The sequence below is a fragment of the Patella vulgata genome, chromosome 1 (genome assembly GCF_932274485.2).
Source record: "Patella vulgata chromosome 1, xgPatVulg1.2, whole genome shotgun sequence".
NCBI classification, from domain to species: domain Eukaryota; kingdom Metazoa; phylum Mollusca; class Gastropoda; family Patellidae; genus Patella; species Patella vulgata.
The window spans coordinates 31,897,894-31,915,682 of record NC_065879.2 but is presented as its reverse complement, the minus strand read 5'-3'; the positions used below and the strand labels follow the sequence as shown (position 1 = coordinate 31,915,682).

The following is a 17,789-nucleotide window of genomic DNA, read 5'->3' as shown; positions in this document are numbered from 1 at the left end:
GTCTTACACACTAAGCCACTGTGGCCTCAAATATGAAAAGAAATTTAACATCCTACTTTTCTGCACCGACTTGGACAATATTTGCCCGGACAGCGGCACTACGACCTACTCTTATTTCGAATTCCAACTGTCTAGGGTTCTCTTGCGTGCACGTTGATGTGTAGGTCTACCAGGGACATCGGGTTTTCGTCCCATACGAACGACTACGTTGTCCTATGCCAGCCCCCCCCCCCCCGTCCCACACCACTAACAAGTGGTATCTATGTGGGAAAATCCCGATGCATTTTCTCAGCCGACGTAGGAATCAAACATGAACCTCCAGGTAAGCGAGCCAATAGTAAATACACTTCCCACACATAAGTAAAGATATGGATTTATAAGAAATGAAATGAAATGAAATGAAATGAAATGGGGTTTAACGTCTTACTGTTGAATTGAAATTTAAACATATTTTTTATTGATCTTAAATCTTTAAAGGGATGAGAAGACAAATGAATTCACTTACAAAGCTCTTCTCCCTACAAATACGGGGTCACGGTGGCTAAGTGGGTAGGACGTTTGCTGGAGGTCGGGTGTTCGATTCCTGCATTGGCCGAGAAAGTTCATTCAGATTTTCCGGCGTGGTTCCCCCCTTATCAGTGATGCAGGATGGAGGGCCTGACAAAGACAGCTGTCTAGTCGTTCGGATGGTACGAAAAACCGAGGTCCCGTGTACACATTGGCGTGTACGTAAAAGATCCCTTGACAGTTGACATTAGATATTAGAGTAGGCTGTAGGATCTGTCGTAGGCATTTGTTAATGAAGACCTGTAGATCATTTCTGTTTTCTTGGTTTGTTTCAACGTCTCTGATCCGCACAGTAGAACTGATTTGACGTTGGTCTCAAAGATCCCCGGTTTCCTGATGTTTTTATTCTTCCAGATGCATTTGAGAGTTACAAAGGCATGTCTGGCCTTCCCAAGTCTCGCCTTGATGTCCTCAACGGCGCCCCCATTCTTGGAGACTGTGCTTCCCAAATAGGTGAAATTGCTGACGTCTTGAATGGAATTGTCGTCAAGCACGATGACATGTGGTTTTGGGTGTTCAGTCTCAGGGACTTGGTTTTATTGGTGTAAATTTCCAGGCGAGTTGATTTCGCTGTTTGGTACAGGGCTATTGTTTTCTGTTGTATTTGCTGGAATTGGTGGGATAGTAGGCTCACATAATCTGCAAAGTCAAGGTCTTCCAGCTTGGCAGTGAGTGACCATTGGATGCCTCTAGGTGGTGTCACTGAGGTTTTCATAATCCAGTCAATAGCAATTGAAAAGATTAGGGGTGACAGTAGACAACCTTGACGTACTCCTGTATGTACACTGAAATGAAATGAAATGAAATGAAATGGGGTTTAATGTCCTACTCTTCTGCACCTAACCTGGGCTAATTGAAGACGGGCATACGCCATACAGTGTGCTATGAGGGAAATTTAGCCCGGGCAGCGGCGCTACGGCCTACTCTTATATCGAATTCCAACTGCCAAGGGATCTTTTACGTGCACGCCAATATGTACACTGAAGGATGGTGAGAGTGTAGAACTGTGGATGACCTGACATTTGTTGTTCTTGAAGAGCCCATGTATTAACTTGTGAGGAATGCCGCAGTGCCGGAGTATTTTCCAGCGTGTCTCCCTATCGACCATATCAAACGCCTTCTTGAAGTCCACGAAGTTGATAAATAAAGGTGATTGCCATTCTATAGACTGCTCGATGATGATACGCAGTGTGGCGATTTCGTCTGTGCAAGATCGGTCGCGTTGAAACCCTGCTTGTTCATCCCGGAGGTTTGCATTTTTGTTATAAATCATTATTTGCTTGATAACGAGATCTGTATGTGTATCGAAACGTAGCATGTTTATAAATTCAGAAGTAGTATATCCATATAAGTGTTTTTAATTAATTAATAAACTGCAATTTTAATAATTACAGCTGCAATTTTAATTGTAATTGAATTCATATTTATAAAGTTACAAAAAAATTATAATTGACTTGTGCACGGATACTTATATTTACGTTTTATCTTTCTAATTATAATGCCTTTTTGTTTTCTACATTTAAACTTTACTATTAACAATAATATATAATTTTTACAATATGCTATTTACAATCTAAACTATATACAAATGCGGCTACCTCTTTCTATTTAGTATATAGCAATATTAGTATTAGATAAATCTGTTGCTTAATTTTATAAATGTTTGCACAGATTTAAATATGGAGACGTTTGGTTGGGCTAATGAAGACGGGCATACACCATACAGTGTGCTATGAAGGAAATTTTGCCTGGGCACTACTGCCTTCTCTTATAGCAAATTCGAACTGCCAAGGAATCTTTTACGTGCACACTAATGTATACATGGGACCTCGATTTTTCATCCCATCCTATCGCCCCACTAGGTTGCTGGTACTTAGATATACATATACAAAATGCTCATGCCATTCTTTAAAGAAGTTTAAATGTGCTTTATTATAAGAATATCACAAACTGTGTAACTGTAACGAATTGCACTTTTATTAGTTGGTTTATTCTCAGAACAAGCGTAACAAAATATTTTTTGCTTAGCTTCGCTTGGCATAAAGTTGGTTTGCTCCCAACCTTTTCAAAATTCTTGCAAATAAATTAAAATATATAATTTGTACGTACCAAAATGATATTCTATTTTTAGGATAATCAAACTTTTCTATCAGGCCCAGGAACCAGGGCAATGTGTGAGCTTTGTTTCGAACTAAAAAAGCTATAACTACACTTGGTGGCTGTGTTTCGGTGTCCTTAAGAAAGGTTCTTCTAGCAGAAGATATTCTTGCAACGAAACCTTGATAAAATAATACGCATACACAACTAAACGTTAATAAAAATAATAAATGTAGTTTCTTTACCGGACGAAATAAACGCCCTAGATCAAAGATAGCCATCGCAGTCGCCAACTGTCACACAAATAAGTTAACCATTTCGAGCTAATATTTTATTACTTTAAATATGATCGATATTTACAATGCACATATATTTTACCGTGATTGAAATCCGACATCTCTCCCCTCAAAAGGCAAAACCTAGTAACTCACTTTTTTCATATTTTGAGAAAACAAAGGAAAATGTAATGAATGAATATTAAACGCCAGCTCATCCATTGATTTGACTATTGAGTTACTCGGTTTTGCTGTGGTATACTAGGCAAATGAAGGGAGTTGCTAGGTTATGTAATGGGTGTAACTGCTTACAAAATCAAAAGATTGGAATATCTAGTACAACAACATTAGGCACATACCCTAGTAACTACAAATTTGGTCCTAACTCAATTTTGATAAAAAAAAAAGTGAGTTACTAGGTTTTGCCTTTTGACGGGAGATCTGGTCACTCAAAATCACACTTTCTTCCATACGGTCAAAGGCGGGGTAATGATGATATCAAATGTCTATCTGGGTCCTGTTTCTCGAAATCTTAACTAAAGATAAAATCCAAATTTTGGTAGATACTTCAATTTTGATTGGCTAAGCATTAAAATCATTCTAATATTATCCAATCAAATTACTAAAATTTGGATTATATCTTAGTAGGGATGGGCGATGGTTCTCAAAAACAAATCCAAAATTGGACTCGGTATGTTCAATTTTACTTCTTGTATCAATTTTATCAGCCATTCAATTCTAGAAGGGACCTTTTGAAGTTGTCACAAACTGGTCGGGACGGACACAAACAAGCGGTTTTTATGACATGTCTCTATCGAGTTTTTGAAGCATTATACTTCGGAGTCTAACGCTGAATATCGATAGGGTTCGTCCTCTGATGAACACAATGTTTCACACCAAATTTGAAAAAAAGATGTTAGCCTCTATAGCGTTCACTATGTTTTCAGTAGTAACTCAGGAACGCAAGTCTGTGGAGTTCTGATTATACATGTAGGTAGGGTTCATTCCTGCCTGATAGACGAACGGACCACCAGAGGACAATAATCGATAGGTTTCGTACTCCAGAAAGTTACTGTCCGATATGTCAGCAAAATAACGGACGTCCGGATGGACAGGAGGGACGGCATAATAACTTCCGCATGAAAATGTGAGGTAATATAAATTGACAGATTTATATTTTTAACCGCCTACCAGTATCATTGGCAGTCCAAATAAACACCACACCACATACCACAACGGCATTGGTGGTACTTCACTAATTGGGTAATCAAATGCAAAAATAATAATTCAGCCCCTAAAATATGATAGTTTTGTAGCTTTTGGCTTTGGATCTTCAATTATCTAATTGGTCAAATATGATGTAAATAATTACAGAGATTGGTCAAATAAGCCAAATGATGCAATCGTAAATTTCCGTCACACGTTTTTCGACACAATCTATCCTTGAACTTAGAACCCCTTTCCTGTTATTCTCACGCTATTTCACAAACAATTAATTTGCGTTTTAAATAAACTCATACCATAGCTAATATACTGACAATAGAGAATAATTTTTAAAGATAAAAAATGTTGTTTAACACCATCTTATTTCTCTATTCCTTGTCTATAAATTTAAAAACAATGTCGCAACGACGATAGTGCTACAAAAGTACAGAAAGGTGTGATCCGTCGCTGAAATAATAAAGAAAAAAACAATACCGAAAGTGTGATGTGTATGGTTCGGCGAATCGACCGCCGTTACAATTCATCCCACAAACGAAGGAAAATATATTTTCTAATCATCTCCTGTGCAATACATGTAGTACCATTCTGACATTTATTACAAATTAATATATCATTTCAAATTCCTAACAATTACTCGAAGAGGTGTATAGATCCAGAGTACTTTGGCCAAATGAACAAGGTACCTATATTTGGGTATAGGATATGGATAATCGGATATGGATGTCTGCCAGGGTCCAGTTTCCGCGCGTGGCCTAGAAGCCCCAAAGAGGTGCCAAAAATTCGGTGGGATGGATCAAACACTGGAGATTCCACACAGAACCAATTTAATATGAACAGCCCCCCCCCCTCCCGACGTCCCACAGGGGTCTCAAATTTGGGGATAGATCTAACAATGAACGTACCACATGAAACAAAAGATAATATGAACAATAAAACCCCCAAATTGGAATTGAAATTTACAGGTGCATTTCATTGAGAGCAAAACATTCTATACCAGTCAAATTTTCCTCTGCACAACAAAACCCATACTCCTCGCAGTGTTTCGTTTGATTAGAGCTAATCCCACTACTCACTGCTGTAAAGAAGGCAAATTCTTGTTCTAAATTATGACTGGTCAATAGTCCGATTAACAACCAATAGCTAACTTCGTAACAATACCAAACATAGCTCCAAATTGGACCAAATATGTTTACATAACGTTACGTCATGACTCACGATTTTATTATGCCCAATTAACCAGTGCATAGCAGAATATTGCAGAAAAACTAATTGTGTGACAAACGAAGCTATCGGCACAGTAAATAATGTCAACAATACTGTTTTGAGTCGAACAACACTTTCACCGTTTTTAATACCTTAAATCACTGTCCAAAGGTTTAGGGGAGGCCCCTGATTAAAAGAAGGGTTGTCATGTTGCTGTGATTGGGGATAGATTTGATTGAACGGGAAGAATAAACACACTCCCTCAAAAGCGAAAGTATCAGAAGCTAATCCAGCAATGGCCAGAGAGGGATTTCTCGGGCCATTGCTTCAGGAATGTGAACAAAACCCCACCTCCCCAAGTTGCTGTAACCACGGCCTCGAATAGCAGAAAAATGCATATTAATTTGTGACCGTCAAATATTAAAAATTTTCTGACAGGGGATAATTATTATGATTTTTAAATTGAGCCCGTGCCTCTATATTCGGGAATACTTTACATGACATGAATAATGATTAGTATACATATAATATGTAAATCCTAAGGTCTCTGTTGAAATAAATGAGTTATTTTCTAAATACAGAACTACAGATACCTGTGGTGACCCGTCGTATATTATACGAGCACTGATCATTGTGTTTGGATTTTAATTAAAAGACATTTTTAGCAGTATAGTATAAATAAGTATGATTTAGATTGCAATACAAATGTCGATTCTTTGATAAATGTAGTACCGACAGCTGGTTTATATTGCAATAAAAGGGATTATAAAGGTATAAGATCTTTAGTATGTTAGGCATGCGTCAAGCTGCTTATTACAGTTTTGTGGATTTACTACTTCTTATGTTTTATTACATAAATCGATTTATACTCTTACTTTTTTTTAAAACACATCCTGGTTCATTAATCATGGCTTTTAGTTTAGAATTATAAACGTATGATGCGAGTCCATGAAACATCCACCAAAGTTATATCGTGTGATGCCTGGACTATTACAATATATATATTTCTAAACAAAACATACATCATATTTTAGTCACTATAACCCAACATATGTTTGACCTGGATAGATATATTTAATACAACCCCAAATTCGACATGCGATTGTACAAAAGCAAAAGAGCGCATCGGGTTCTGATGATGGTATCGAAACGTACCCAAACGTATCTGCACGTACTAGATCGTGGGTGTATCTGCTCGTATCTGAACGGGAGACCAGACTATGTCACCTGAAATTGACGAGTCGTGACCATATCGCATCAAGGCACACCAAATCGTACCAGAATGTATCGACTTGCACCACCTCATATCCAAATGTGAAATTTCAGAGAAGTATATAAAAATTCCACGATCAGCTACAAATGGCCAATCGTCGCGTCCGAAACGCATAGCACGACAGTGGGAACCTAGCATTATAGAAGAAAAAATAGTCGGAGGTGATACAGTGTAGCCAATATTAACTGAATTTACAGGAGAAATAGGTTGAATTGAGCAGCCTTTCAACAGGAGTATGATGTTGTCGGTTGATAGGGAGGTATCTCCCCTGTGTACATTGGTTAACAAATCTTCAACACATCTAACAATCTTCCCGAGGTTTGGAATATTCTGCAGTTTCTTATAGAATTCACCCGAATCTTTAATGAAGGACGATGCTGTTGTGCCAAGTAAGGAAAGTAGGTTTTGGGCTGTGTTGTACAAGATTAAATCTCGGGAACACACTAACAGGCGGGCTTTCATAGGTTTTTTATGGAATTTTATAATAGCCCTGGAATAAGGTGGTCGAAGGTGGTTGGGTCTGAGTCTGTCTTAGCGAGCGTCAAAGATCTGTTTTTCTTCTTTCATTTTTATAGCAAGTATTCATGGCTGTCCTTGTGTGTGCTTATGGAATCTTTGCGGATTCTTCTATATGTCGCCAGATCTTGGTGGTGAGGTACCATCAGCATTCGTGACCACAGTTGCCTTTCCTTTGTCAGCGGAAACAATTGTGATGGTTCTATCACCTTTAAAGTCATTCAGGGCTTTCTTTTTTTGATGGATGTTTAGTGTTTGCTTTTGTTAGTATCTCAGTTATTTTGGTGCCTTAGATAATCGACTTTACCACCTTTCTCAATGTTGGTATGTGTCATGGTTGAGGGACTTTGTGGTCGATGACAAAATAGTGGTTTGGTCATCGGTTAAGACGCGATCACTATAGTTGACTACTGTTTTGGTTAGGAATTCTTCTCTACATTGGCTGGTACTATTCGAAACAGGGCGCCGAGATAATGGAGATATGAATTTATTAAATGTATCCATCTGCTTCTTTTTTATATTTCCATCCAACACTAACATGGCATTCTAGCTGATCTGTTTTTCTGTCACTGTCTCGTAATCTTTTTGAGAAGTTGTGGATTGGAGCAGCTGATTAAACGGTGCTTCTGAATTCTATTGTGTTAGATCTTTTAGCGAACTAAGCATTTGCTCGCTTTCGCGAGTATCTTCAACGGAGCAGGTGAGGTAACTAAGGATTTAATAATTAGCCCTTGGGTACTATAACGGCATCGCATTAAGAAAGTAAGATTGTTGCATGCACATATTTTCCTTCTGTTAGATGAATGATTTTAATACAAAAACCGTTAGAACAATGACTGCACAAATCATCAATGTTCCACTGAAGGTCGACTAATTAAAGTTACATTTGTTGCCGGAGTCTCTTACACGTTGAATCAAACCAAACTGAAGTCAAGAAATCAATATTCAAATGAGCCATTTAAAAATTACCTAATGCTATACTAACTGCTTTTCAACCTAACTGGGGGTAATAATTCATTTTCTAATGCTGAGTTGGCCGATATTTTGATGGCGCACCTCGCCCCACCCCCAAACCCTGGGAAATATATTTTTGCCCCCCCCCCGCAAAATGTATCTTTAATTACTCGGCCTTCAGAGGACCATTGACGGTTTGTGCAGTAATTATTCTAATGGTTTTTGTATTTAAGTCAAATCACATGGCGAATGTAAATGAAATGGGTTTTGATGCGTTACTTTTCTGCATCTACCGGGAAAAAGTAGACGGACTTATGGATATCATGCACAAACCACTGTGATCATGGTCCTGAACCTGTGCAATTAACGATATGATTGGTTAAATTAAGCCAAATGATGCAATGGTAAATTTCCATGCACGTGATATCTCGTGGTATTTTATAGACACGTGTTTTGACTATACAACTCTTTTTATGTGTCAACCCATCAGTTATTAACTAAGTTGATTTAAGTACAATTCTACACATGTGTGAATCTACTAACTTGCCAACAAAGATATTAATTAATGAAATATAATGCCATTTTATTTCTCTATTCCTTGCCTATAAATTGAAAACAATGCCGCAACGACAATATTGCTACAATTGGCCTAGCCTGTTTCTCAGTCCTTTTCTTGGAATAAAATATTGTTTATAAAAAGTCTATAAAGTTATAGAATTAAAAATTTTAATCTCAAACAGAGTAGGTTATATACAACAGATTGTATAGATTTATGAAATGAAATGAAATGAAATGAAATGGGGTTTAACGTCCTACTGTTCTGCTCCTAACCTGGGCTAATGAAGACGGGCATACGCCATACAGTGTGCTATGAGGGAAAATAGATTTATGAACCTACAATAAAATATATTGCTCGTATTAAAAGCTATTGTGTAATAAAAGTTCCAAATTGCAACATCCATATGATTCACACCAAATTTGAAAAATAAATCTGTTAAAAACTGTAGCCTCTATAGCGTTCACGAGGTTTAAGGCTAGGATATTGTTTGTTGGCATTCTCCATATCACAGTTTATATCCCCTAATACTAGTCCAGTACCATATTCGCGTGTTTAGCTTGTGGGCCCTCTAGGGGACATATTAAGAGATCGGTCGCCGTAGAAGCGATTTAGAGCACTTTTCTGTTGGTTTAGATATAAACTGGAAACGATGATTTCGTTGCCCTAATCTCACGAAAAACCAATTTCTCCATCAATTGGATTAATAAAGATGCGATGTGTGAGGAAAAATTTGCCCTGAACGTGTCGTTTTCGCCTATTTTTCCCTGAGATTCCGTGTTCGATCCTAGTGTTGGCCGAGAAAGTTCCCCGGAAATTTCTAGTGTGGTTTCCCATTGTCAATGGTGCAGGACGGATGCATGGCAAAAAACAACATCGAGTTATTCGAATGGGACGAAAGACAGATGTCGTGTGAACACGTTGGCGTGCATGTCAAAGAACTCTTGACAGATAGAACTCAGAATTTCCTACAAAACACACTGTATGGAGTATGTCCGTCTACTTTTTCCCGGTAGATGCAGAAAAGTAACGCATCAAAACCCATTTCATTTACATTCGCCATGTGATTTGACTTAAATACAAAAACCATTAGAATAATTACTGCACAAACCGTCAATGGTCCTCTGAAGGCCGTCTAATTAAAGATACATTTTGCGGGGGGGGGGGGCACAAACATATATTTCCCAGGGTTTGGGGGTGGGGCGAGGTGCGCCATTAAAATATCGGCCAACTCAGCATTAGAAAATGAATTATTACCCCCAGTTAGGTTGAAAAGCAGTTAGTATAGCATTAGGTAATTTTTAAATGGCTCATTTGAATATTGATTTCTTGACTTAGTTTGGTTTGATTCAACGTGTAAGAGACTCCGGCAACAAATGTAACTTTAATTAGTCGACCTTCAGTGGAACATTGATGATTTGTGCAGTCATTGTTCTAACGGTTTTTGTATTAAAATCATTCATCTAACAGAAGGAAAATATGTACATGCAACAATCTTACTTTCTTAATGCGATGCCGTTATAGTACCCAAGGGCTAATTATTAAATCCTTAGTTACCTCACCTGCTCCGTTGAAGATACTCGCGAAAGCGAGCAAATGCTTAGTTCGCTAAAAGATCTAACACAATAGAATTCAGAAGCACCGTTTAATCAGCTGCTCCAATCCACCACTATTTTGTCATCGACCACAAAGATCTAACACAATAGAATTCAGAAGCACCGTTTAATCAGCTGCTCCAATCCACCACTATTTTGTCATCGACCACAAAGTCCCTCAACCATGACACATACCAACATTGAGAAAGGTGGTAAAGTCGATTATCTAAGGCACCAAAATAACTGACAAAAGCAAACACTAAACATCCGTCAAAAAAAGAAAGCCCTGAATGACTTTAAAGGTGATAGAACCATCACAATTGTTTCCGCTGACAAAGGAAAGACAACTGTGGTCACGAATGCTGATGGTACCTCACCACCAAGATCTGGCGACATATAGAAGAATCCGCAAAGATCCCATAAGCACACACAAGGACAGCCATGAATACTTGCTATAAAAATGAAAGAAGAAAAACAGATCTTTGACGCTCGCTAAGACAGACTCAGGCCAAACCACCCTCGACCACCTTATTCCAGGGCTATTATAAAATTCCATAAAAAACCTATGAAAGCCCGCCTGTTAGTGTGTTCCCGAGATTTAATCTTGTACAACACAGCCCAAAACCTACTTTCCTTACTTGGCACAACAGCATCGTCCTTCATTAAAGATTCGGGTGAATTCTATAAGAAACTGCAGAATATTCCAAACCTCGGGAAGATTGTTAGATGTGTTGAAGATTTGTTAACCAATGTACACAGGGGAGATACCTCCCTATCAACCGACAACATCATACTCCTGTTGAAAGGCTGCACAATTCAACCTATTTCTCCTGTAAATTTAGTTAATATTGGCTACACTGTATCACCTCCGACTATTTTTTCTTATATAATGTTAGGTTCCCACTGTCGTGCTATGCGTTTCGGACGCGACGATTGGCCATTTGTAGCTGATCGTGGAATTTTTATATACTTCTCTGAAATTTCACATTTGGATATGAGGTGGTGCAAGTCGATACATTCTGGTACGATTTGGTGTGCCTTGATGCGATATGGTCACGACTCGTCAATTTCAGGTGACATAGTCTGGTCTCCCGTTCAGATACACCCACGATCTAGTACGTGCAGATACGTTTGGGTACGTTTCGATACCATCATCAGAACCCGATGCGCTCTTTTGCTTTTGTACAATCGCATGTCGAATTTGGGGTTGTATTAAATATATCTATCCAGGTCAAACATATGTTGGGTTATAGTGACTAAAATATGATGTATGTTTTGTTTAGAAATATATATATTGTAATAGTCCAGGCATCACACGATATAACTTTGGTGGATGTTTCATGGACTCGCTTCATACGTTTATAATTCTAAACTAAAAGCCATGATTAATGAACCAGGATGTGTTTAAAAAAAAAAGTAAGAGTATAAATCGATTTATGTAATAAAACATAAGAAGTAGTAAATCCACAAAACTGTAATAAGCAGCTTGACGCATGCCTAACATACTAAAGATCTTATACCTTTATAATCCCTTTTATTGCCATATAAACCAGCTGTCGGTACTACATTTATCAAAGAATCGACATTTGTATTGCAATCTAAATCATACTTATTTATACTATATTGCTAAAAATGTCTTTTAAAATCCAAACACAATGATCAGTGCTCGTATAATATACGACGGGTCACCACAGGAATCTGTAGTTCTGTATTTAGAAAATAACTCATTTATTTCAACAGAGTCCTTAGGATTTACATATTATATGTATACTAATCATTATTCATGTCATGTAAAGTATTCCCGAATATAGAGGCACGGGCTCAATTTAAAAATAATAATAATTATCTCCTGTCAGAAAATTTTTAATATTAGACGGTCACAAATTAATATGCATTTTTCTGCTATTCGAGGCCGTGGGTACAGCAACTTGGGGAGGTGGGGTTTTGTTCACATTCCTGAAGCAATGGCCCGAGAAATCCCTCTCTGGCCATTGCTGGATTAGCTTCTGATACTTTCGCTTTTGAGGGAGTGTGTTTATTCTTCCCGTTCAATCAAATCTATCCCCAAGCACAGCAACATGACAACCCTTCTTTTAATCAGGGGCCTCCCCTAAACCTTTGGACAGTGATTTAAGGTATTAAAAACGGTGAAAGTGTTGTTCGACTCAAAACAGTATTGTTGACATTATTTACTGTGCCGATAGCTTCGTTTGTCACACAATTAGTTTTTCTGCAATATTCTGCGATGCACTGGTTAATTGGGCATAATAAAATCGTGAGTCATGACGTAACGTTATGTAAACATATTTGGTCCAATTTGGAGCTATGTTTGGTATTGTTACGAAGTTAGCTATTGGTTGTTAATCGGACTATTGACCAGTCATAATTTAGAACAAGAATTTGCCTTCTTTACAGCAGTGAGTAGTGGGATTAGCTCTAATCAAACGAAACACTGCGAGGAGTATGGGTTTTGTTGTGCAGAGGAAAATTTGACTGGTATAGAATGTTTTGCTCTCAATGAAATGCACCTGTAAATTTCAATTCCAATTTGGGGTTTTTATTGTTCATATTATCTTTTGTTTCATGTGGTACGTTCATTGTTAGATCTATCCCCAAATTTGAGACCCCTGTGGGACGTCGGGGGGGGGGGGGGCTGTTCATATTAAATTGGTTCTGTGTGGAATCTCCAGTGTTTGATCCATCCCACCGAATTTTTGGCACCTCTTTGGGGCTTCTAGGCCACGCGCGGAAACTGGACCCTGGCAGACATCCATATCCGATTATCCATATCCTATACCCAAATATAGGTACCTTGTTCATTTGGCCAAAGTACTCTGGATCTATACACCTCTTCGAGTAATTGTTAGGAATTTGAAATGATATATTAATTTGTAATAAATGTCAGAATGGTACTACATGTATTGCACAGGAGATGATTAGAAAATATATTTTCCTTCGTTTGTGGGATGAATTGTAACGGCGGTCGATTCGCCGAACCATACACATCACACTTTCGGTATTGTTTTTTTCTTTATTATTTCAGCGACGGATCACACCTTTCTGTACTTTTGTAGCACTATCGTCGTTGCGACATTGTTTTTAAATTTATAGACAAGGAATAGAGAAATAAAATGGTGTTAAACAACATTTTTTATCTTTAAAAATTATTCTCTATTGTCAGTATATTAGCTATGGTATGAGTTTATTAAAAACGCAAATTAATTGTTTGTGAAATAGCGTTAAAATAACAGGAAAGGGGTTCTAAGTTCAAGGATAGATTGTGTCGAAAAACATGTGACGGAAATTTACGATTGCATCATTTGGCTTATTTGACCAATCTCTGTAATTATTTACATCATATTTGACCAATTAGATAATTGAAGATCCAAAGTCAAAAGCTACAAAACTATCATATTTGTGAGAATTCGTTAGACAGCATCTTGGTTCTAGAAGGGAAAAGATGTAGAAGTTTCTATTCAGCAGACTGGGTCGTACGTAGGATGTGGCGACCGGAATCAATGGCCCGCTCAATACTACTTTTATACAATTTAATCTCAATATAGAATGAATCAATTTTCTTTTTAAAAAAAAACCCACCTTTATTGACTTCAATAGGCACATGTTACACACAGGCGCATATAACGTGGAAAATGGCCTAATTTGTTTTGAGTGGACGTTAAACCCTATCTACGTGATTAATGATGTTTAACTTACTAAATAATCTATGGTTGTCGTATGTAGGCCTATATAGTTTGTTAAAATATTTTAGGGGCTGAATTATTATTTTTGCTTTTGATTACCCAATTAGTGAAGTACCACCAATGCCGTTGTGGTATGTGGTGTGGTGTTTATTTGGACTGCCAATGATACTGGTAGGCGGTTAAAAATATAAATCTGTCAATTTATATTACCTCACATTTTCATGCGGAAGTTATTATGCCGTCCCTCCTGTCCATCCGGACGTCCGTTATTTTGCTGACATATCGGACAGTAACTTTCTGGAGTACGAAACCTATCGATTATTGTCCTCTGGTGGTCCGTTCGTCTATCAGGCAGGAATGAACCCTACCTACATGTATAATCAGAACTCCACAGACTTGCGTTCCTGAGTTACTACTGAAAACATAGTGAACGCTATAGAGGCTAACATCTTTTTTTCAAATTTGGTGTGAAACATTGTGTTCATCAGAGGACGAACCCTATCGATATTCAGCGTTAGACTCCGAAGTATAATGCTTCAAAAACTCGATAGAGACATGTCATAAAAACCGCTTGTTTGTGTCCGTCCCGACCAGTTTGTGACAACTTCAAAAGGTCCCTTCTAGAATTGAATGGCTGATAAAATTGATACAAGAAGTAAAATTGAACATACCGAGTCCAATTTTGGATTTGTTTTTGAGAACCATCGCCCATCCCTACTAAGATATAATCCAAATTTTAGTAATTTGATTGGATAATATTAGAATGATTTTAGTGCTTAGCCAATCAAAATTGAAGTATCTACCAAAATTTGGATTTTATCTTTAGTTAAGATTTCGAGAAACAGGACCCAGATAGACATTTGATATCATCATTACCCCGCCTTTGACCGTATGGAAGAAAGTGTGATTTTGAGTGACCAGATCTCCCGTCAAAAGGCAAAACCTAGTAACTCACTTTTTTTTTTATCAAAATTGAGTTAGGACCAAATTTGTAGTTACTAGGGTATGTGCCTCCTGTTGTTGTACTAGATATTCCAATCTTTTGATTTTGTAAGCAGTTACACCCATGACATAACCTAGCAACTCCCTTCATTTGCCTAGTATACCACAGCAAAACCTAGTAACTCAATAGTCAAATCAATGGATGAGCTGGCGTTTAATATTCATTCATTACATTTTCCTTTGTTTTCTCAAAATATGAAAAAGGTGAGTTACTAGGTTTTGCCTTTTGACGGGAGAGATATCGGATTTCAATCACGGTAAAATATATGTGCATTGTAAATATCGATCATATTTAAAGTAATAAAATATTAGCTCGAAATGGTTAACTTATTTGTGTGACAGTTGGCGACTGCGATGGCTATCTTTGATCTAGGGCGTTTATTTCGTCCGGTAAAGAAACTACATTTATTATTTTTATTAACGTTTAGTTGTGTATGCGTATTATTTTATCAAGGTTTCGTTGCAAGAATATCTTCTGCTAGAAGAACCTTTCTTAAGGACACCGAAACACAGCCACCAAGTGTAGTTATAGCTTTTTTAGTTCGAAACAAAGCTCACACATTGCCCTGGTTCCTGGGCCTGATAGAAAAGTTTGATTATCCTAAAAATAGAATATCATTTTGGTACGTACAAATTATATATTTTAATTTATTTGCAAGAATTTTGAAAAGGTTGGGAGCAAACCAACTTTATGCCAAGCGAAGCTAAGCAAAAAATATTTTGTTACGCTTGTTCTGAGAATAAACCAACTAATAAAAGTGCAATTCGTTACAGTTACACAGTTTGTGATATTCTTATAATAAAGCACATTTAAACTTCTTTAAAGAATGGCATTAGAATTTTTGTATATGTATATCTAAGTACCAGCAACCTAGTGGGGCGATAGGATGGGATGAAAAATCGAGGTCCCATGTATACATTAGTGTGCACGTAAAAGATTCCTTGGCAGTTCGAATTTGCTATAAGAGAAGGCAGTAGTGCCCAGGCAAAATTTCCCTCATAGCACACTGTATGGTGTATGCCCGTCTTCATTAGCTCAACCAAACGTCTCCATATTTAAATCTATGCAAACATTTATAAAATTAAGCAACAGATTTATCTAATACTAATATTGCTATATACTAAATAGAAAGAGGTAGCCGCATTTGTATATAGTTTAGATTGTAAATAGCATATTGTAAAGATTATATATTATTGTAAATAGTATAGTTTAAATGTAGAAAACAAAAAGGCATTATAATTAGAAAGATAAAACGTAAATATAAGTATCCGTGCACAAGTCAATTATAATTTTTTTGTAACTTTATAAATATGAATTCAATTACAATTAAAATTGCAGCTGTAATTATTAAAATTGCAGTTTATTAATTAATTAAAAACACTTATATGGATATACTACTTCTGAATTTATAAACATGCTACGTTTCGATACACATACAGATCTCGTTATCAAGCAAATAATGATTTATAACAAAAATGCAAACCTACGGGATGAACAAGCAGGATTTCAACGCGACCGATCTTGCACAGACGAAATCGCCACACTGCGTATCATCATCGAGCAGTCTATAGAATGGCAATCACCTTTATTTATCAACTTCGTGGACTTCAAGAAGGCGTTTGATATGGTCGATAGGGAGACACGCTGGAAAATACTCCGGCACTGCGGCATTCCTCACAAGTTAATACATGGGCTCTTCAAGAACAACAAATGTCAGGTCATCCACAGTTCTACACTCTCACCATCCTTCAGTGTACATATTGGCGTGCACGTAAAAGATCCCTTGGCAGTTGGAATTCGATATAAGAGTAGGCGCCCGGGCAAAATTTCCCTCATAGCACACTGTATGGCGTATGCCCGTCTTCAATTAGCCCAGATTAGGTGCAGAAGAGTAGGACGTTAAACCCCATTTCATTTCATTTCATTTCAGTGTACATACAGGAGTACGTCAAGGTTGTCTACTGTCACCCCTAATCTTTTCAATTGCTATTGACTGGATTATGAAAACCTCAGTGACACCACCTAGAGGCATCCATTGGTCACTCACTGCCAAGCTGGAAGACCTTGACTTTGCAGATTATGTGAGCCTACTATCCCACCAATTCCAGCAAATACAACAGAAAACAATAGCCCTGTACCAAACAGCGAAATCAACTCGCCTGGAAATTTACACCAATAAAACCAAGTCCCTGAGACTGAACACCCAAAACCACATGTCATCGTGCTTGACGACAATTCCATTCAAGACGTCAGCAATTTCACCTATTTGGGAAGCACAGTCTCCAAGAATGGGGGCGCCGTTGAGGACATCAAGGCGAGACTTGGGAAGGCCAGACATGCCTTTGTAACTCTCAAATGCATCTGGAAGAATAAAAACATCAGGAAACTGGGGATCTTTGAGACCAACGTCAAATCAGTTCTACTGTGCGGATCAGAGACGTTGAAACAAACCAAGAAAACAGAAATGATCTACAGGTCTTCATTAACAAATGCCTACGACAGATCCTACAGCCTACTCTAATATCTAATGTCAACTGTCAAGGGATCTTTTACGTACACGCCAATGTGTACACGGGACCTCGGTTTTTCGTACCATCCGAACGACTAGACAGCTGTCTTTGTCAGGCCCTCCATCCTGCATCACTGATAAGGGGGGAACCACGCCGGAAAATCTGAATGAACATTCTCAGCCAATGCAGGAATCGAACACCCAACCTCCAGGCTAGCGAGCAAACGTCCTACCCACTTAGCCACCGTGACCCCGTATTTGTAGGGAGAAGAGCTTTGTAAGTGAATTCATTTGTCTTCTCATCCCTTTAAAGATT

The 17,789-nt window shown here is 37.8% G+C and overlaps 1 protein-coding gene across 2 annotated transcripts in view; it reads right to left on the bottom strand.

Annotated features, from left to right (window-relative positions):
* The window catches only part of LOC126808433 (probable inactive glycosyltransferase 25 family member 3), a 31,102-nt gene extending 28,144 nt beyond the window's left edge, over window positions 1-2,958 (bottom strand). For both annotated transcript variants that reach the window (XM_056098425.1, XM_050533137.2), the window contains exon 1: window positions 2,677-2,958. In XM_056098425.1, the coding sequence (XP_055954400.1) occupies window positions 2,677-2,945 (269 nt within the window). In that variant the 5' untranslated portion in view covers window positions 2,946-2,958. The remainder of the gene's footprint in view (window positions 1-2,676) is intronic.
* Between the last annotated feature and the right edge of the window lie 14,831 nt (window positions 2,959-17,789).